Source organism: Papio anubis, chromosome 1 (assembly GCF_008728515.1).
Source record: "Papio anubis isolate 15944 chromosome 1, Panubis1.0, whole genome shotgun sequence".
NCBI lineage: Eukaryota > Metazoa > Chordata > Mammalia > Primates > Cercopithecidae > Papio > Papio anubis.
This window is the reverse complement of record NC_044976.1, coordinates 152138805-152159722: the sequence shown is the minus strand read 5'-3', so window position 1 is coordinate 152159722 and position 20918 is coordinate 152138805. Positions and strand designations below refer to the sequence as shown.

At 44.2% G+C, this 20918-nt stretch overlaps 1 protein-coding gene across 8 annotated transcripts in view; it reads left to right on the top strand.

Moving 5' to 3' along the window:
- Window positions 1-7747: 7747 nt before the first annotated feature.
- Window positions 7748-20918, top strand: part of TRAF3IP3 (TRAF3 interacting protein 3) — a 26984-nt gene continuing 13813 nt past the window's right edge. For 4 of the 8 annotated variants that reach the window (XR_001895739.3, XM_021927441.2, XM_021927439.2 and 1 more), the window contains exons 1-7: window positions 7749-8009; window positions 11970-12372; window positions 14529-14676; window positions 14827-14884; window positions 15094-15118; window positions 15389-15418; window positions 15518-15613. Coding sequence is in view for 7 of the 8 variants with exons in the window: in XM_021927441.2 (XP_021783133.1) it covers window positions 12028-12372; window positions 14529-14676; window positions 14827-14884; window positions 15094-15118; window positions 15389-15418; window positions 15518-15613 (702 nt within the window). In the remaining variant the exon portion in view is untranslated. Of the gene's footprint in view, window positions 8010-11969; window positions 12373-14528; window positions 14677-14826; window positions 14885-15093; window positions 15119-15388; window positions 15419-15517; window positions 15614-20106; window positions 20594-20918 lie in introns of those variants that run through there. The other 4 variants (XM_021927450.2, XM_003893153.5, XM_009187987.4 and 1 more) reach the window with 4 other exon arrangements.

Sequence of the window (20918 nt, the reverse complement as noted above, 5' to 3'; positions counted from 1 at the left end):
CATTTAGAAGGTGTTTAATATTTAAGAAATAAAGAACTCATAGACCCTCATACTGGGAAAGGCTTTAGAAGAAATGGAGACCCACAGGGGCAAAACAACCTTGCTTTTTTTTTTTTTTTTTTTTTTCTTTTGGGATGGAGTTTCTCTCTGTCACCCAGGCTGGAGTACAGTGGCACGATCTCAGCTAACTGCAAGCCCCGCCTCCTGGGTTCACGCCATTCTCCTGCCTCAGCCTCCCCAGTAGCTGGGACTACAGGCACCCGCCACCACGCCCAGCTACTTTTTTGTATTTTTAGTAGAGACGGGGTTTCACCATGTTAGCCAGGATGGTCTCGATCTCCTGACCTCGTGATCCGCCCTCCTCGGCCTCCCAAAGTGCTGAGATTACAGGTGCGAGCCGCCGCCCCCGGCCGCAGCCTTGCATTTCAACAGAGAGGTAGAGATGGATCTAAAAGTCACCTCACTGGATCCCAGCCATTGCCTGTTGCCCCACACCCCGCTGTTTTTGCCCCCTGCTGACTCCCAATGTACTGAGCTCTCAAGCTGGTGAGAGAGCCTCCCAGCTCTACTGACCCTGCCATCTCCACAATGCCCTAAAGCCCCGCTTGATTCCCTCCCACCCACTTCCTGGAAATCTTTGCTGTCAGAACTAACCTACTTCTTCACTAAACTTCTCCAGCAAACCCACTCCAAGGTTTTATCTTAAAGAAAGTATTTAAAAGAAGAAAAACAAATAAATGCATGCATGAAGATGCCCATCGGCAGCATTATCTGTAAAAGCTAAAAATTAGAAATGACAAAAATCTCCATATAATTAAATAAAATTAAATTCCTCCATATAATTTCCACATGAATAAAATTCCTAATTATATCATGCAAACTAAAAAGAGTTTCACCGCAACATTGGAATGGTTTTATTTTTACTTTATTGTATTACCAAATATTTCCATAGTATTTACTATATTTAGGAACTATTCTACTGAATATTAACTAATTTAAATCCTCAAAAGAGCCTTGTGAGACAGGTGCTATTATGATTCCCATTATTACATCAGAACACATTTGGTTTGGTCTAACTTAGAATTTAAATGACCTGGGATAGAATAGAATTTAAGTGACACACAATGAGAAACAATACGAGCCACTTCAAATGTTTTTCTTCCACAGAGAACAGTGTAAGGCACATTCTTTTAAAAACTTAGTTAAATGAGTTTTAAAACTTACAAGATTAGATCAGACAAAATGCATCGACTCACTGAAACTACTACTCCATTTTCACACAGCTACAGATCTGTGAGTCCATTTCGTCATAACCATTAATAAATCACAAGACAGATGTTCCAAATTGCAGGCGTTGCTAATAGTGATAGCTCACATGTCTTAGTGCTTTACAAGTGTTATATCTCATAATCCTATAACAATTCTGTCAAGTAGATATTATCAGTTATAGCCATTTTACAGAGGAGGGAACTGAGATGCAAAGACCTCAAACATAGTGTTCATGCATCCTAAGCTCAAACAGATAGTAAGGGGCAAAGCCAGGCTTCACACCCAGGCAGTCTGATTTCTGGTGCCCCTGCCCATCTAGCCCCAGGCTGTCACTCAGGACAGCTTCAGAGTGAGCAACAGTCTTGAAGTACAGATGACAGATGTGATCGATAAAGTAATCTTGTTACAAAGTTAAACATAATCACAGCTCTGAATTATTGCAATTACAGAAAATTATTATAACATATTAATTTTTATTATGTGTATTAAGTTGTATTTGTACTGTATTTGTCGGTGGCTAATAATTATCCTGAGCAATGCTGGGTCACATGGCTACTATTTAATATAAGGATATTACTAAACACATTGTGGTACACTAATATTATGAAAGACCATGACGATGTGAAAAGCTTAAAAATGGAAAAAATGGAAAACAGAAAAAATATTTATAATATAGTATCAACTGAAAAACATATAATTCATACAATCACATATTACAAAAATGTAGGTTTCACTATGCTTAAAATATTATTAAAAAGAAATGCATATGATCAAAAACCAGAAGGTAGTGTGAAAAATATGAAACTAATTTGTCTTTGGGTAGCAGGGTTAGGATGATTATTTTTCCATTTTAAAAATCTTTTAGTGATATTATATTAAAATTTGTATAAACCTGAAAGAAAAAATGAAAGAAAATCCAAATGCTTTCCAACTCATTTCTCTGTCCATCTGCCTTTAATTTTCTAAGCAAGCCCTAAAGTTGCTCTCTGCAGGCGGGGGCAAGGGCGTGTGCAGGGAGTGCTGACAGCAGTCTAACATGTGAGCACTTTGGTGAGATCAGTTTGGTTCAGCGTTACAGCATCAAGTTAATATTCTTTGTTATGGATGATAAATCGTACTGAGTATAAAACAGATTCTAAAGGTCTGTGTAGAAATGTATAAAATGTATAGAAAAGTCTCTGGAAGATATCTCAGTTTGGAATGTGAAGGCATTTGTGAAATAATTAGGATAGTTTAATCGAGGCTGTGCCAAGAGATGACAATTTAACTAGGAAGGAAAATTGTCAGTTTCAGAAAGAGGATCACACTATTAAATGATCTAATTTTGTTAGACAGCCAACGTCTCCAATATCGGAGTATTAATGAGTACAGTAACTAGTGTTGAGGCTCTCAGAAATCTTAGCTAAAGACATTGATCATGGTTCTGACTGCCTAGGCTATGTGAAAAAACATGACATACAAAAAGTAAGTAGAAGCATATTTTAATCAACAGAAACCTCATATTTTTTATTTTTATTGAATGATAATTTTTAGAAACTCAGTAATTTACATAAGAATACCTTTTAAATAAAGAATATGCGCCAGTCACGGTGGCTCACACTTGTAATCCCAGCACTTTGGGAAGCTGAGGCAAGTGGATCACTTGAGGTCGGGAGTTTGAGACCAGCCTGGCCAAAATGGCAAAACCCCATCTCTACTTTAAAAAATACAAAAATTAGCCAGCATGGTGGCGTGTGCCTGTAATCCCAGCTACTCAGGAGGCTGAGGTGGGAGAATCACTTGAACCTGGGAGGCGGAGGTTGCAGTGAGCCAAAATCGTGCCACTGCACTCTAGCCTGGGCAACAGAGCAAGACTTCATCTCAAAAAAGAATGTGATTTTTTAGTCACGAACTAGGAGTCCTATTTATTGGAAAACTCACACATACACTGGGGAGAGGAGGTTTTTGCTTCGGCTGAGCTCTAAAAAGCAGTAATTTTTCATTTAGAAAAGGGCATTGTATGAGCAGAAGACAAGTCATTATGATATTGAACTCAGGAACAGCCTATTTCATGTTCTGGCAGGACTCAAGGGGACAGAAACTGAAATGAAGGATAAAGGAGAGGAATGAAAGCTCTCTGAAGATTAACTTGTGGTTTGTCCTTTCCATCCAAATAGAGATGGGTGCCTGGGAGGCCCCCCTTTTTCTGTTCTACATTACTCTCTCCTTTCCTGTTTCCTAATATACATACACTCCTACCTCTATACCTACCCCACCTTCACCCCCAAGCCTGAGGCTGCAGCCTGTCAAGGCTCTTCAGTGTCACAGCCAGTGAGACCACCTTTCTTATGAGCCCACGACAAAAAGTAACTCGTCCCTTGCTCAATGCTGGACCCACAAGAATGGATCAACAGTTATTTGTACCTTATGGTTAGGCTTTTCAGATTCTTAGAATCTAAACAACAGATAAATCTCTTGCTAATATTGAACGTCTCTTACAGCATAAATTTGAGGTTTCATTACGTGAAAAGGCTCTCCACCAACAATGACGATACAAAGCAAGCAAAGGTAAGAGGAGGACTTAGAACTCTGTCCTGCCACAAACGTACAGTCAGAACTCTACAACAGAGCAGCAACCTTGCAAACGTAGGAGTCAAGGAAATATTTATCTTCCTCCTGGTGAGTTTAGACTGTATCATCTCTGAGAATGAATATTTGTCCTTGGAATGTTTGTGTGGACATGAGTAAACATTTACCAGCTAGACACTTGGGAGACTAAGGAGGACAGTCTGCAAGTCACCTGATAAGGAGAACTTGAACTGAATGGGAACAGACTCAAGTATGCCTACCCTGAGCTGCTCTGCAAAACTTGGAGTGCCAAGGCCACTGTGGACTATCCTAGTAAGAGTGTCTGTGGCATTATTCTAGAATGAATAACCTAGACTTGAGGAATGTGGTGCTGAAGAAACATTGTCAAGAGTGTAGGAAAGGATTCTAAGGCAAGAACAACTCTTATGAGTGAGGTTAATGTTTCCCAGAAGATATGAGGAGTCACCCAGTACAGTGGAAAGAGGAGTGGGATTAGAACTGGTAACACCCATGAGGGGACCCCCATAAAGTGTTTAACTTCGTGGTGGCTCACGCCTGTAATCCCAGTACTTTGGGAGGCCAAGGCAGGTGGATCACTTAAGGTCAGAAGTTCGAGACCAATCAGGCCAACATTGCAAAACCCGGTCTCTACTAAAAATACAAAAAATTAGCCAGACATGGTGGCACATGCCTATAATCCCAGCTATTCAGGAGGCTGAGACACCGGGGAGGCAGAGGTTGCAGTGAGCTGAGATTACGCCACTGCACTCCAGCTTGGGCAACAGAGTGAGACTCCATCTCAAGAAAAAAAAAATGTTTAAACTCCTTAGTGCTGTCTCTTGGAGTATGGGAGAAGTCATATTAGCATGTAGTTTGGTTATTACTCCAACTGTATAATAAAATCTGATAATCTTACACATGCCTGTGTGGTCTTGTGAAGCAACCAGGCTATAAAGGAAAGGGGAGCTTACCCCATACTCATCGCCTCATGGGGGCCTACCCAGGGCCCAGCATCTATCAAGGAAACTGTTTCAGAATATGACCATCAAAAAAGGGAGCCGTTGTTCCCATTGAACCTGGAAATGATGAGGAGAAGCACAGGATACTGGCCACTAAAAGCTAGCTGCCCAGCTCAAGAGCAGCCTGAATTAAAACCTCCATTGGAGGCCAGCTGATGATCACACTACAAATCTCTACTTGAGCCTAATTTGGTAAATTCGTTTTCTTAAGTCCATTTTATCTATATTTTAAAAATAATTCACATAGTTACACAAATGACTCTCTACAATTATTTTAATTTCCACTGTATTGTGGCTACTTTCCATGTGTCATTCCTAAACTTTTATAATGGCTTTTCTCTTTTTTAAATTGATTTGGCTCATTGATAGTTTATTTTATTGATTTGTTTTCTATTTGTATGTCTACCCTTCCTCCCCTTGCCAGATGCACACACAAAAACTGATTTTTTAAATCAATTTTAAACAGGATTCTAACTTATTACATATTCTCCTTTTATCATTTCAAAATTCTCACCTCCTTTTTTTCTGATCATTTTTTAGCAATTCGTTTGAAAATAAATGAATAGGAAATTTATTTTTAATCTTCTTCACTTAAATAATGAAAATGTTTAAAGCTAAGGATTTTCCTTGAGTTCTGCTTGGCCATACCTCACAGATTTTGCTCATAAGGTTGCCACTACACCATTTTTCAATCCATTCTTAATTGCAGATTTGAAATTCCCTCTATATTTCAAAATAAATGGGAAGAATTTTTTCCCAAGAAGTTAAAATATTTCTTTCTTCCATCTTTTGTTATTTATTTCAATTGTATTGTACTATGGTCAGAAAATTCTGCTATAATAGATCAACTTTTCAAAAGATGTTCTAAGGCTTGCTTTTTTATCAATATGGTCAATTTTTTAAATATTTCATTGGCATTTGAAAATAAGGTATATTTTCTATTCTCAAAGTTCTGTGTGTGTGTGTGTGTGTGTGTGTGTCGATATAGATAGATAGGTATGACAACCTTATTAATTGTTTTGTTCTCAGAACACAATGTTAAGAGCTCAAGCCTGCTGTCAAGTAAACCTGGGTCCAACACTTTCTGTAGCATATCATTGACTGCTCAAAATCCCAGTTATCATGGGGGTAGTATCCCAATGACTGCAGAGCTTTGTACACATTTCTTTCTGGTGTTTAATGGAGTCCAAATAGTAGGTCTCTATAGGAATTCCTATTAAAATCTCCTGTCTTCCTTTACACTCTAATCCCCTGAACTCCCAGAATCTTCTCACTCTTCTATGCCAATAAAAATTCTCTGGCCAGTTGTGGTGGCTCATGCCTGTAATCCCAGCACTTTGCGAGGCCAAGGCAGGTTGATCACTTCAGGTCAGGAGTTTGAGACCAGCCTGACTAACATGGTGAAACCCCATCTCTACTAAATACAAAAAATCATCCAGGCATGGTGGCATGTGCCTGTAATCCCAGCTACTCGGGAGGCTGAGGCAGTAGAATTGCTTGAACCTGGGAGGCGGAGGTTGCAGTGAGCCGAGTTCATGCAATTGCACTACAGCGTAGGCCACAAGAGCGAAACTCTGTCTCACTCTGTCGCCCAGGCTGGAGTGTAGTGCACGTTCTTGGCTCATTGCAACCTCTGCCTCCTGGGTTCAAGCGATTCTCGTGCGTCAGCCTCCCGAGTAGCTGGGTTTACAGGCACATGCCACCACACCTGGCTAATTTTTTATATTTTTGGTAGCGATGGGGTTTCACCATGTTGGCCAGGCTAGTCTTGAACTCCTGACCTCAAGTGATCCACCCACCTGGGCCTCCCAAAGTGCTGGGATTACAGGCGTGAGCCACTGTGCCCAGCCAAAATTCTCTTATTCTGACATCTTGGACTCCCCAAACCCTCTGTCCTCTACTCATTCCCGTCTGTATGTGTCAAGCTCCAGACACAGGGCCTTGAGCTGTTGTCTCTCATCCTGAGTAAATGCCACTTATCTTCAGCCCTACTGCTTGAGAATCCATCCTCTGCTTTTCCCTGCTGATTCCTCGTCCTTTTTCTCCTCAAAGAACAGAGAAAGAAGCAGTAGCAGAGAAAATGGTGACAAACTCTTCACATGTTAATAAACGTGATCACAGCTATGTTTAAGTCTCATTACCTGCCTCACGTGTGTCAAAACTTAGAATTCCAAAGAGCCACGTACATCATCCAACCACCACAGTGAGTAGCATCCAGACAAGGTGAATTTTACAAGGTTACAAAGCTGCTGGGTTAACTTGTCCCAATCCAGTTTCCCCTCCACTATTTTAGCTTGAACTTCTTGGGAATTTCCTGACTGCATCATTTGTGATGGCTTCATCTTAATGCACACAAATTAGTTCCCTTTAGTTTTTCCCTAAATTTCCTAGTCTGGTTGACTGGATAAAAAATGTGTAGAAGATTCTGCCTTCTATTCCTTCCTTCATCCCCCAGCTACCCACCTTTATACCCCCTCCTCATTGCTCTAGAAAGGAGCAAATGCAGAATTGGCCTCATTCCAGAATCTGAGAAAGACACCAGCTACTTCAGAAAAGCAGAAACTCTTTACAACACCAGGATTGGGAAGAGGTGGCTAAAGAAAAAGGAAAATCTTTGCACAAAGAACTACCTGATACACATGAAAGCCTACACTGAGAACATCTCATCTAGGTCTTACCATCAAAAAGGAATTTTCTTTCCCTTCATAGAAACCACAAAGGTCTGAATCTGACCCAGAGGACTATCCTTGTCTAATCGTGGAAAGGAATCTTGACTTGAAACTGTCCAAGAGCTTCGACCAATCCAGTAGCAAGAGAAAGGGTGGCCAGGGTGCCTACTGATGGGAGGAGCTCCTGAGCCCAGCCCTGGAGGCCTCAGAGTTCAGAGGCTCACTTAGATGATGCCAGAGAGCAAGAGAGAGGAACCAGGGTTTGCAAACCTTGTGGCTTTGTCTGTTTCCTGTTTCAGCAAGGCTGCTGTGCAAAAAGAAAGACAGTACCAAGAAGGGACGTGTTAATGGGGCCCAGACCTATGGATTGAAAGCGTGTGCTTCACCCATCTGCTGTCTTTCTCCATCTGAGACCAGAGCCAAGATCTGCCCAGGAGCTGGAATGCTTTCCTGAGTGGCTTGAGTTGGAGCCTGGGACTCGGAGGTAACTGAGAAGGAGGATGCTTTTGTGTCCTGGTTTGGGAACTCCAACTTTGGGGTGGGGCAGAAGATGCTCTACCATCCCAGCTCTTCTGGGTGAAGAAAGAGCAGGTGGCATAGTTTAAGGGCGTTGGGGGTTTGGGTAACCAAGAAAGTATCCTGTGTTGGTTTCCCGTGGCACTAGCCTTGGCACAGGGTACAGCTTGCACCACTCCTCTGTTCCAGTAGATTAGATTAGATTACATTAGATTAGGAGTAAGTCAAATGACTTAGTTCAGGCTACCCAGTGATATGGGCATGAATTAAATGACCTTTTATAGTTTTCTTCAAAGCGGGGATCCCTGAACACAAGACTGCCTTCCCAGCAGCTCAAGCGTAGGCCCCTCTCCCCTCAGTTCCCACTGAGAGCTCTGGGCCAGGAAGGCCAACCCATGCAGGAAGCCATTCATTGCGTCTGTTGCACGCATGGCCAGGAAGTAAAAGCGAGACTCAGAAAGGCATGTCAAGCCACAGTCAGGTGAGGAGCCGTGCCCTGTTCTCTCTCTGCAGCCTGAGAGACCAGACTGAGCCTTCCAAGCCAGTAACCCTTCCTCCAAGCTCTAAGTGAGCCCAGTCATGCTGCCAGGGGGGGAATGTCAGAGATGCCAGAAAGCCTGGGCAGTGACCCAGTGATCTTTCTTTGAACTCTACAGGGACCAGTTCCCTTTTCTTTAGCAGCCTATCCCTGTCAGCCATCCTGCATACCTTCTTGTTTTTAAGCAAGTCAGTAGGGTCCAGATATCCCAGAAACCGGGGTAGGGTTCTATGCAGCATGCTGCACCACATCCTAGCAGTTGTGGTAGCCAAGGCATCTGGGAACACTCCCGTCTCTAAGAAGCCATTTCCACTGCAGCTCCTTTCTTGGGTAAGAAGACTCAATGTCTGCCCCAAGGAAGCAGTGAGCAGAGCAGCTGTGTGTTTCAGTGGATGAAGGTGGGTGGCCTAGGTGGAAAGCCCAGAGAGACCTCATCTCAGGCCCTGTGTTCTCCCCCATAGCCCTTTCCTCTTCATGGCAAGAAGGTAGGAGGATTCTCAATGTTCTGCCTCCACTACAAAACCTGCCGGGAAGCTGGAGCCAAACAGGGAGGGGACCTCACAACTTATGTGTGACACAGGCAGACCCCATCTCTTCCTTACCTTTCTGCTTGGTGTAATTGGGATGGTGATTATGTCCAGATCACAGAGAAGCCCTTTCTCCTTATAGCCCAAACCCAGGGTCAGAAGAAACAGAGAAGTAAATGTGACTCCAACCTGGGTCCAGCATCCCCTCAATCTGATAAACAATATACTCTGTCAAAGAGAGAGGGTTGAGAGGATGAGAGAAGGCATTCTTGGTCTTAAGAGTGCTCGTTTAGCTTGGAGCCTTTGTCTTACAGCACCAAGTCTTCAATATCCAACATCAGCATAACAAGGATAATATTTGGTTTTTGCCATTACTTTTAATGGCAAAAATGTCATTTAATCCTTATAACCTACAAGGCAGGTTCTAGCCCTATTTTATTTATTTTATTTTATTTTATTTTATTTTATTTTATTTTTGAGACGGAGTCTTGCTTGTCGCCCAGGCCGGAGTGCTGCAGTGCAGTGGCATGATCTCGGCTCACTGTAAGCTCCGCCTCCCGGGTTCACGCCATTCTCCTGCCTCAGCCTCCCGAGTAGCTGGGACTACAGGAGGCCGCCACTACGCCTGGCCAATTTTTTGTATTTTTTAGTATAGACCGGGTTTCACTGTGCTAGCCAGGACGGTCTCGATCTCCTGACCTCATGATCCGCCCGCCTCAGCCTCCCAGAGTGCTGGGATTGCAGGCGTGAGCCACCGCGCCCGGCCAATCTAGCCCCATTTTATAAATGAGGAGACTGGGGCTTAGAGATGTTTAATAGCTTACCTAAAACCACACACAGGTAGTAGGTGACAGAGCCAGGATATGAGTCCACACAGTGTGACTCCAAGAGCCAGGGTTCTCCACTGCAATCCATGGCAGAATAGCCAGGGGCTGTGACTCAGGGATGCTGTGAGTGTAGGTTCCAGAGATGGAGTTCACATGCACATAATCCTGGGTCTCCTCCATTCAGTCATTTATAACAATAGACATGGGTCTGTCAGACCCTTTTTTTTAAGTCTCTAAATAAAGAAAGTGGCAGGGAGAAAGTCAAGGGACCATCCCCATGCCCACTCCCACCCTTATCCAAGAAGGAGTAAGTAGAAACACCTAAAGAAAGAAGAGAGCCATTCAGAATGGGTATGTAGAGGACAAACATTAACAACCTCATATTTCTGTTTGGAATCAATGCTGCCTGACACCAGAGTATGCTCCTCCAACCCTCAAGAGTCAGGCATTTGAGTGTTCAGGGCTTGACCACCCAAAACTCCTCTCAGGGAAGAAGACTGCCCCACCCATGACCCTGGGGAATGAGTGTAGGATCAGAGAGAAAATTCTCCTGCAGAGAATTCCAGACTGAGCCAGGATAGCGAAGTCCCAGTAAAGGGGCAGAGACTCTGCTACCTGTTGAGTCTGTTTGGCCTATAAATAAACCCCGAGGGGTTACAGCTAGCACATGCCTGCTGATTGGTGAAGCTGAGATACCCTCCTCCCAGGGTGGTGGGTAATGAGGTCGTGGGAGGAAGAGAAGCAGCAGCAGCTGTGAGGGGGAGTCCCTCTTCCTTCATCAGTCCCTGGTCTGACTCCAGTGATCAGAGGAGGCAGGACACAGAATTTCCAACACTCAGGATCCAGCTAATCCAAGTCCAGCCCAACTCAGCAAAGTGACCAGAGGGTTCTAGTAGGATAAACTGCAGAAGGTAGGTGGGGAAGAGTAGGAAAGAGAAAGGCACAGAGAAGGAAAAGGGGATTTGGGTCTGAGTGCTATGTGAATACCAGGTAAAGCCATGCAGAGGGACATCCTATGGCCCCTACACCAAGCCTGGCTCCCTGGAAACTTCTGATTACTATTTTTGTTTTGTTTCTTTTCTGTTTGCAGCAGCCTTATTAAGGTATAATTCATGCGCTTGTGGGTTTGGATGGCACAATCTGTGTCTTGGCAAAGGAAAGCAGACTTGGCACCAGAATTAGCCCTGACAAGAAGGTGATCCTAAAGAAATGGAACCCTCATCTCCAAGAGTATTGGAGCCAGATGCTCTGAAATGGGTTTAGGCCAGCACTAGGCATGTGGCAGATGCTCAGTCAATACTGATTGAACTTGATCTGCACCTGAGAGACACGGCTGAGTCCTGAGCTTGGAGTGGGGGGCCCATGGACCATTGTCAGCACAGCAGGTTGGAGGAATTAGGGTAGGGTTTCCTCCTAAACCATGCCAGGTCCAGACTCATAAGCTAGTTGCTAAAAGTCAAGAAGAGAGCAGCGGGTGCTGGTCACAGGACTGGTCACCACCTGAGCGGGGTGTGGTTAGCCCTCCAGATCTTGAGAAGTGTCACTCAACTATGTTAGTAACAGCTTGGACCAAGACAGCAGTAAAGATACTGACTTTCTTTTTCAACTGGGGGATAAGAGGGCAGAAGGGCTCACTTAGCTGTTTCTCTAGAAGTCTGGAAAACGAACACACACCTGCCATCCAAGAGGCTATAAGCTTATTATTATTTTAATCAATTATTTATCATGTACCCCTGACTTAGAGGCATGGTAAGATGTTCAGTCAAGGAGTAAGTGGCAGCCATAGAGACCGTTTTACTTTACAAAGGGGAAACATCAGCTAGAGAAGAGCAGGAAATCGCTGTTATAAGGTTGTATTAATTCATTAGAGACTGAGCTCAAGAGTCCTGACTCCCAGTTTGATACCACCATGTCCTCAGTTTTCAACCCACATGGATGGAACTCTGTGCTATTTCTGCCCCCTGGTCTAGGGAGATAGTCATTTTTCTGCCCATCTTTTGACCCCTCCCCTTCTCCTCCCTCTTGGCATTTGGCAGATCCAGGCATCTATTCCAGGAACGGGAAGCCAAGCGCAACAGGTGCTTGGAGGTCATCATGATCAGCCCAGACCCCAGGCCCTCCCCTGGCTTGGCCCGGTGGGCTGAGAGCTATGAGGCCAAGTGTGAGCGCAGGCAAGAGACCCGTGAAAGCCGCCGCTGCCGTCCCAATGTGACCACTTGCCGCCAGGTGGGGAAGACGCTGAGGATCCAGCAGAGAGAGCAGCTCCAGAGAGCTCGACTGCAGCAGTTCTTCAGGAGGAGGAACCTGGAGCTAGAGGAGAAAGGCAAGGCGCACCGTCCCCAGGCCAGGGAGCAAGGGCCCTCCAGGCGGTCAGGCCAGGTGACTGTCCTCAAGGAACCTTTGTCTTGTGCCAGCAGGATCTCTTCTCCCAGAGAGCAGGTGGGCCATGTCAAGGGACATACTGCTCTGTGCTCCGGGACCCTCTCTGGACAAGGAGGGTGGGTGGGCTCAAGGTAGCTAAAAGTGATCTAAATTAAGTCCTTCTTCCTCAGTCATATAGTAAAGTTGCTAAGAGCTTCTTATAGTAAAGTTGCCAACAGCTACTTATTCAGAGATTTTTGCTGTTGTGTTTTTGTTTGTTTAGCTCTTTTTGTTCTGCACTTGACTTGTAAGAGAGAAAAAAATAATTTTTAAAAACAATTCCAGGCTGGGCATGTTGGCTCATACCTGTAATCCCAGCACTTTGGAAGGCCAAGACAGGAGGATCACTTGAGGCCAGGAGTTCGAGACCAGTTTTTTGATAGAGACAAGTCCCTGTCTCTATCAAAAACTTTACAAACTAGCCAGGCATGGTGGTGCACACCTGTAGTCCTAACTAATCAGGAGGCAAAGATGGGAAGATTACTTGAACACAGGAGTTTAAAGCGGCAATAAGCTATGATCACACCATTGTACTCCAGCCTGGGCAACAAAGGGAGACCCTATCTCTAAAAAACTTAAAATAAAACAAATAAAAATAATTCCAAAGCTAACACCTATATCAGTTCAAACTTAGGCAATATACACATATCTTCCACAGCTATCTTATAGCATTCATTCATCCATCAGTCACCAAATATTTACTGAAAGTTTATTATATGCCAAGTACACAGGCTAATCCTTTTGACACACACACAGACATATCTGTCCTCTCTTCTTCTGCAAGGCTGTTGTGCCCACTCTTCTCTCTTTCTCTGGTGTCATTCCAATTCTATTAAATCACTTGGCTACAGCCTCATCTGGTCCAGGAAGCCTTCCCTGGCTTCTCCAGGCCACCTCTGCTGTCTACGGGCCTTGTGAGGTTAAAATCTTCCAAGATTGTGTAACCCTTAGAGGGCCCATTAGTCTGGCCTGGAAAGGAACAGTGTTGGCAAAAGCCAGGGTATGCTGAGATGACGTTGGCCAGCAAACCATCTGTGTCTTCCTACTGAGGTTGTGAGCATGTTGACAGCAAGGATGTGTCCACTATGTTCCGTGGAAATGCTTGGCATTTTGTCCTACCCAGAGTGGGTACTCCATTAGGGCTTCTTAACTAGTGGATCTGTCATGCTCAATAGGAGATACTGTTCAGAGCAATGATCCCAGAGCCCAGTTGCAAAAGAAAACAAACTGTTTACTAAAGCAAAAAACCTCCCCACAACTCCCCACTTTACCTAGTCTTCACATAAAACCTCAATGATTTTCTAGCTGTTACTAAGAGAAAGGAAGTTTTCCTTCGAATATGGAAGGAATCTTATGGATTATCTATTCCAAACTCCTCACTACACAGACAGAAGACTGAGACCCAGAAAAGATGGGATCTGAACCCAGATCCCCTTAGTGGCCACTCAGACCAGTTCTCTTTCCATATCACCATGCTGGCTATCTAAATGGCCAAAACCAAACAAGGTAGAGAGAGAGAGGGGAAAAACAAACAAACAAACAAAAAAAAAACAACTAGAGATTCTAGAGAGAAAAACTGGAGAAAAGTACAGCTCCATATATGCCTGGCCTGAGGAGGACCATTCCTGCCAGTCAGGACAAGGATGTCAGGAGCAGGAGAAGCCCGTGTGGCTCTGAAAGCTTGAGTGGGCTACTTTGGTTTTGTGGACCTGAAACATTGTCCTTGTCCTGTAATGAATTACCACAGACTGGGTGGCTTAAATAACAGAAATTTATTTATTACAATTCTGGAGTCTGGAGGTCTAAGACCACGGATCCTGCAGATCTGGTGTCTGATGAGAGCACTCTTCCCACTGTGCAGATGGTCTTCTTCTCATTGTGTCCTCACAAGGCAGAGAGCAGAGACAGAAAGCAAGCTCTCATGTCTCTTCTTATAACAGCACGAATCCCACTCATGAGGGCTCCCTGCTCTGACCTAATTATTTCTCAAAGACTCCACTTCCCAATACTATCACATTGGGAGTTAGGATTTCAACACACAAATTTGGGTGGGGGGACAATAAACATTCAGTCCATAACAGACATGATGGTTGGTTCTTCCTTCTGAAATCATCAAGAGAATCTTTCAAGAGGCTCCAGGCAGTGGTTTTCAGCATTCCCCACTTGCCTTCCAGGTGGCAGGCACCAGCTCTGAGGTCCTTCCAGCCCAGCATCCTCCTCCCTCAGGCATCTGCAGGGATCTGACTGACCACCTCTCCTCACAGGCTGGGGGCCTTCCTCCACAGGACCCTCCCATCAAGAAGCCACCCAAACACCACCGTGGTAAGAGCAGAGCCTCCCTCCCTCCACAGGGCCTGCAGAGAATCCTGAGACAGCTGTCCCAGCTCACTGGCAATGGAGAGTCCCTGCCCCTTCCCACTTCCCTCATTTCCTTCCCATAAGTTCTAAATCAACTTATCCTCTATCTCTCAGGTACTCAGACAAAGGCAGAAGGACCAACAATTAAGAATGATGCCAGTCAGCAAACCAAGTGAGTTCCTGACCCTAACCCTCTCACATCCCATTCATTCCTCTCTAGAGAGAACACAATGAATTTTCATGTCCACCTTAATTAAGAAAGAGGAAGCCCTTCCCCACCCTACTGGCTCTTCAGAAGGGATTTCAGAAGGAATCAACCCACTGCCTCCTGACTTGATTCTTTGGTCCATTATCATTATTTTTAATTTCTTCTCTTTCCAGTTACGGAGTTGCAGTTCTGGATAAGGTAAGCACATATTCACTTTGAAGGGGTCGAATCAGAAAGTATTAAGCTCTGACATTCTGGAATTCCATGATAAACTTGGCTGGGATGGAGGGGCATCTTCTTCCTGGATGGCAAGGGGGTACTGAGCATAGACATGGGGACTAAATGGACCCTGTCAGAGCCAAAGCAGAAGAGGTTTGCTCTACACAAGCCAACCCAGGTGTAGGTTTTATGTCACAGGGTTTCAGGGGACTTAGAGACATTTTGAATACCCTTGTTCTTTCTCTCCAGGAAATCATCCAGCTTTCCGATTACCTCAAAGTAAGTGGCATGTGACCTCTCCCCTCAGTTCCTCCACCCACCTACCCCCAATCCTCCAGGCTAATCTTACCCTCTTGCACTTTGTTCCCGCACCCCCAGGAGGCCCTACAAAGGGAGCTGGTCCTAAAACAGAAAATGGTGATTCTCCAAGACCTACTGTCCACTCTGATTCAGGCCTCTGACAGCTCTTGGAAGGTAAGGGAATGAAATTTTTTTTGAACAAAACTCATGGGCTTCTATGTGTTCCCATCTCATTTTTCTTTCCATATCATCACAGTAAGAGAAAGGGTTTTCTCACTACTGAAAAGTGAGCTGGGAAGAGGCAGAAGATGAGGGTGATGGTGCTCAGACCTAGAAGTCAAACAGGTCACAATAAATATATGGGTCATCACCTGAGGGTCATGGTGCTACATATCCAAGGAAGACCCAGAACCAAAAGTGGCAAGAATTCCCATTTTTTAATTTGTTGGAAGGAATGAAGGAAGACCCCAACATAGTTTATATTACTGAATATGGTAAATGCCAAATATTTTTGTATGGAATTAACACCGATATTTATCCAAACTAGCATGCCATGTACACACTCAGTCCAAATAAAAATATCAGAGTGGGAAGGGACCTTAGAGACAATCTGGTCTAATACTCTTATTTTGCCCAGGAGGACACTGAGTTTCATAGGGGTCAAGTAACTTGCCAAAAGTCACACAGCTAGTTAGTGGCAGATCTGGAGCTAAAATTCAGGCCTTTGATTTCGGTCCATTCAATGTACAATATTCATAGGTTATGTCCTCTATACGGAACACTGGACTAGCACTAGAAATAATGAGATTATTTAGATAGGGTTCTTGCTTTGAGAAGGCTCATGGTTTTGTAAGAAAGACACATGACTAAACAATACAAAAACATGAAAAATAAAAGAAATGTTTTCAAGATATAGGAAAATACAAGAAAGAATGAGTGACTCCAGAGAAGAAAAGAGCCAGGGGAATGCTTATATAAGCATTTGCCAGGAAAATATAGAAGCAGAAATAGTATTCTAGTTGGGGTACAGGCAAAAATCTAAAGGCAAGGCCGGGCATGGTGGCTCACACCTGTAATCCCAGCACTTTGGGAGGCCGAGGTGGGTGGATCACCTGAGGTCAGGAATTCAAGACCAGCCTGGTCAACAGGGCGAAAACCCGTCTCTACTAAAAATACAAAAGTATTAGCTGGGTGTGGTTGCACATGCCTGTAATCCCAGCTACTTAGGAGGCTGAGGCAGGAGAATCGCTTGAACCAAGAAGGCAGAGGTTGCAGTGAGCTGAGATCACCTCATTGCACTCCAGCCTGGGCAACAGAGCAACAATCCATCTCAAAAAAAAAAAAAAAACTAAAGGCATGACACAGTCTAATAAAATGGTTCTCCAATTTTTTTATTTCAGGATTCCTTTATACTTTTTCAATTATTGAAAATATATAAGAAATGTTTATATTTACCATATTAGAAATTAAAACAGTTGGCCAGGCGCAGTGCCTCACACCTGTAAGTCCCAGCACTTTGGAAGGCCAATGCAGGAAGATCACCTGAGGTCAGGAGTTAGAGACCAGCCCAGCCAACATGGCAAAACCCTGTTTCTACTAAAAATACAAAAATTAGCCAGGCATGGTGGTGCACACCTGTAATCTCAGCTACTCCGGAGGCTGGGCCACGAGAATCACTTGAGCCCGAGAGGTGGAGGTTGCAGTGAGCCAAGATCGTGACACTGCACTCCAGCCTGAGTGACAAGGCAAGACTCCCTCTCACAAAAAAAAAAAAAAGAAAGAAAGAAAAAGAAAAAGAAAGAAGAAAGAAGAAAGAAATTAAGACAGAAATTGAGAAAGAATTATTAATTTTAAAATGATAGTAAAATATTTCATGCTAATCTAAATTACATGTTTTAAGAAAAACAGTCTGGGCGCGATGGCTCACACCTGTAATCCCAGCACTTTGGGAGGCCAAGGCAGGCAGATCACTTGAGCTCAAGAGTTCAAGACCAGCCTGGGCAACATGGCAAAACCTTGTCTCTACTAAAAATACAAAAAATTAGCCAGGTGCATTTGCATGCACCTATAGTCTCAGCAACTCGGGAGGCTGAGGCAGGAGAATCTCTTGAGCCCCAGGGGCAGAGGTTGCAGTGAGCCAAGATTGCACCACTGCATTCCAGCCTGGGCGACGGGAGTAAAACTCTATCTCAAAAAAGAAAAAGAAAAAGAACCATTTTCAAAAACAAAATTAGTGACAGGAGTGTCATTGCTTTACCCTTTTGCAAATATTTTTAATGTCTGGCTGAAAAAAAGACAACTAGATTCTCCTATTTACTTCTGTATTCATTCTATTGGTTTAAACATAAAGAAAAATTCAGTATTACACAAATACGTCATTAGAAAAAGTAAGACTTTGCTCATCCCTTAAAAGGGTCTTGGGGATTCCCAAGGTTCCTCAGAATCCCCATGTTGAAACCTGTAAATTAGTATATATTATAAATTCATGTATTAGTATGAGCTACAAGCAGCTTGACACCACCAAAGCATAAAGCACCAGGTGGAAAGAGACGGAGCACACAACCTCACCGGCCTGTGTGACGTCTCACCCTACCTCAAAGATGGTTTGAGCAGAGAAAGAAAGATGATGGGAGAGTATGGAACAAAACTGAGAAGTTGCAGCGATGTAAAAAAAGACTTCCTAAGCTCAGCCCTGCTCCTCATGTCAGACACTGTACCTGGATTTTTCAAACCACGGTCAGGGCTCCTGACTGTTAGGTCATTTTCATTGAGAGTAGGAACTTCTGGCAGACAGCTGTGCATGTGAGGTGGTTTCTGGTCCTGAACTAAATTGAGATCATCTTGCTCATTTGTTTGACAGTCATTTGATAAGTTCCAACTCTGTGCTGGGTCTTGTGCTACAGGGACAAAAAGCATTATGGTCCTAACTCTTGAGGAGCTCACAGTCCAGCCATGAAGACAGAGACATGTAATAAATAACACCAAAACAGTATAATAAGGCTATAGCAGCAGTGCATACAGCATGATGCAGGGAAAAGAGAAAGAAGGCAGCAATTATTCTGCCTGAGGTGGAATAGGGAAGGCTTTAAAGGAAGGAAACCTAGCCAGGCACGGCAGCTCATGCCTATAATCCCAGCACTTTGGGAGGCCAAGGTGGAGAGACCACTTGAGGCCAGGAGTTCGAGACCAGCCTGGCCAACATGGTGAAAACCCGTCTCTACTAAAAATACAAAAATTAGCTGAGCGTGATGGTACATGCCTGAAGTCCCAGCTACTCGGGAGGCTGAGACACAAGAATCGCTTGAACCCAGGAGCTAGAGGTTGCAGTGAGCTGAGATTGCACCACTGCACTCCAGCCTGTGTGACAGAGCAAGATTCTGTCTCAAAAAATAAAAATAAAGGAAAGAAACCATTTTAGCTGAATCTTGAAGGATGAGTAGGAGCTCACCAGTAGAGAAGCAAGAGTGATGATGAGGAAAAAAAGCAGAAAGTAGAAGAGTGTTTAAGGTAAAGGAATTGGAATGATTACAGGCCTATGTATGGCAAAGAATTGGGTATGGAGAGTATGGCTGAAAAGAAGGTATGTCAAAGTAGTGCCAAAGAAAGGATCTCGGACAGGTCTTTAGAATTATAGGTCTTAAACTTTTTCTGTTGAACAAGGTATTTCAAACTTGAATAATGCATGGACCCATTTTTAAAGGAAACCCATATATGTAAATATATAAAATCACAGATCCATTAGAATGCATGCTACCCAGCTTGAGAAACACTGCTGTAGGTAATAAGCTGAGTAGGAACGGAACTATGCCTTATTGAGGTTTAGAGTTCTACACTTAGTAATGTCTGGCTCATCCTTAGAAAGTATGCAATTACTATCTGAGGAAATGACTTGTGAATGATCAGATCTGTGTCTTAAAAGGTTCTCTAACTTCCAACTGGATGCAGTGACTCACACTTGTAATCCCAACACTTTGGGGAGCCAAGGCAGAAGGATCACTTGAGTGATCAAGACCAGCCTGGGCAACATAGTGAGACCTCATCTCTACTTTAAAAAAAAAAAAAAAAAATTAGCCGCGCACGGTAGTACACACCTATAGTCCCAGCTACTTGGGAGGCTGAGGCAGGAGGATCGCTTGAGCCCAGGAGGTCCAGGTTGCACCACTGTACTCCTGCATGCGGTAACGGAGCAAGATCCTGTCTCAAAAAAAAAAGGGGCAGGGAGGTTTCAAGGATTCTCTAACTTGTAGCAATAAGAACCCTGGCTCCAAGCTGGGACTGGGGGAGTTGAGAGTCTTGTAATATCCCAGGTAAGACACAACCAGAGCTTGAATCAAAGCAAGTTTTATGGGAATGAGGGGGGATATATTAACAGACATTTCTGGGTTTGTCTCCAAGGAGGAGTTTCACCCCATGCGCCAGCCCAAGAGCAGAAGTTTCCTTGGTTGTGGTTTTCTCCCTCCCTTCTTCTCACCCCTCCCAATCCTCACCCTTCTCTTCTTCGTCCCTCCTCCCCACCAACCCCCTAGCTTCCAGTTTTAAAGAAAAACAGTCTCAGACTTTTTCAGTTAACAGCTATTGTTTCCCTTAAAATAAGGCAATTCAACTCTCTATCTCTTCCATGAAAGCCTCAACTTCAATAAAAGTATAGCCCCAAACTGTGGTATCTGGGGAAAATAATGGGAAGAAAGTGGCCAGAACTGGTTCAGACCTTTATTTTTGCCATTTGACCTTCATAAATTTGAATTTACAACTTCACATGCTGAGAACTCACCACAAACTCCCTATTAGAACCCCAAGGATCAGCTCCCTCCACTGTGTCTCTGGGCCTTTTGGATACGATAGGCCCTGGGGCCCTGAACAGGGTCCAACCTTCAGGGCAGAAACAGTTCTACTAGCAGAGAAAGCAAGCTTTCAATATTGTGCAATACAAAAACGAGAGCAGGGCAGACTTGGGTTTGAAGATCTGCATCGTGGAATTAAGATCTTGAGATGACAGCGCAGCGGGGATTGGTTGCAAGCCCTAAGCAACCTCTACTAGAGCAGAGAGATGAGCTGTGGGCTGGTGCTTCCGTGGTGAGGTGTCTCTGGAGAGCAGATCAGAGGCAGGGGAAAACCACGCAGAAGCAGGAGCTGAAGACCTCGGATCGGCACCAGGTGTGTATGGCCTCCGCCTTGCTCCTCTCTTCACTGGGGGTTATATGCCCTCTGAGCCCTGGGGTCCCGGGGTCTAACTGCCTAGAACATCAGCAGTAGGCCTGTAAAAAGTGCTTCTTCCCACATACTGTAACACTGGGCTTCAGTGTGGGGAGTCCTGGGGCTCAGACCAGCAAACTACATGCCCCATTTGCAACAACTTGGCTGCGACTTTTGTGACGTCTTGGGGAGTCCAGAAAAGCAGAGCTATGGAAAGAGGTTTCGTTCAAGCTCCAGACTTGGGTGGCCCTTCATCCCCACTGAAGGGGCTATCGTAAATTGTCTT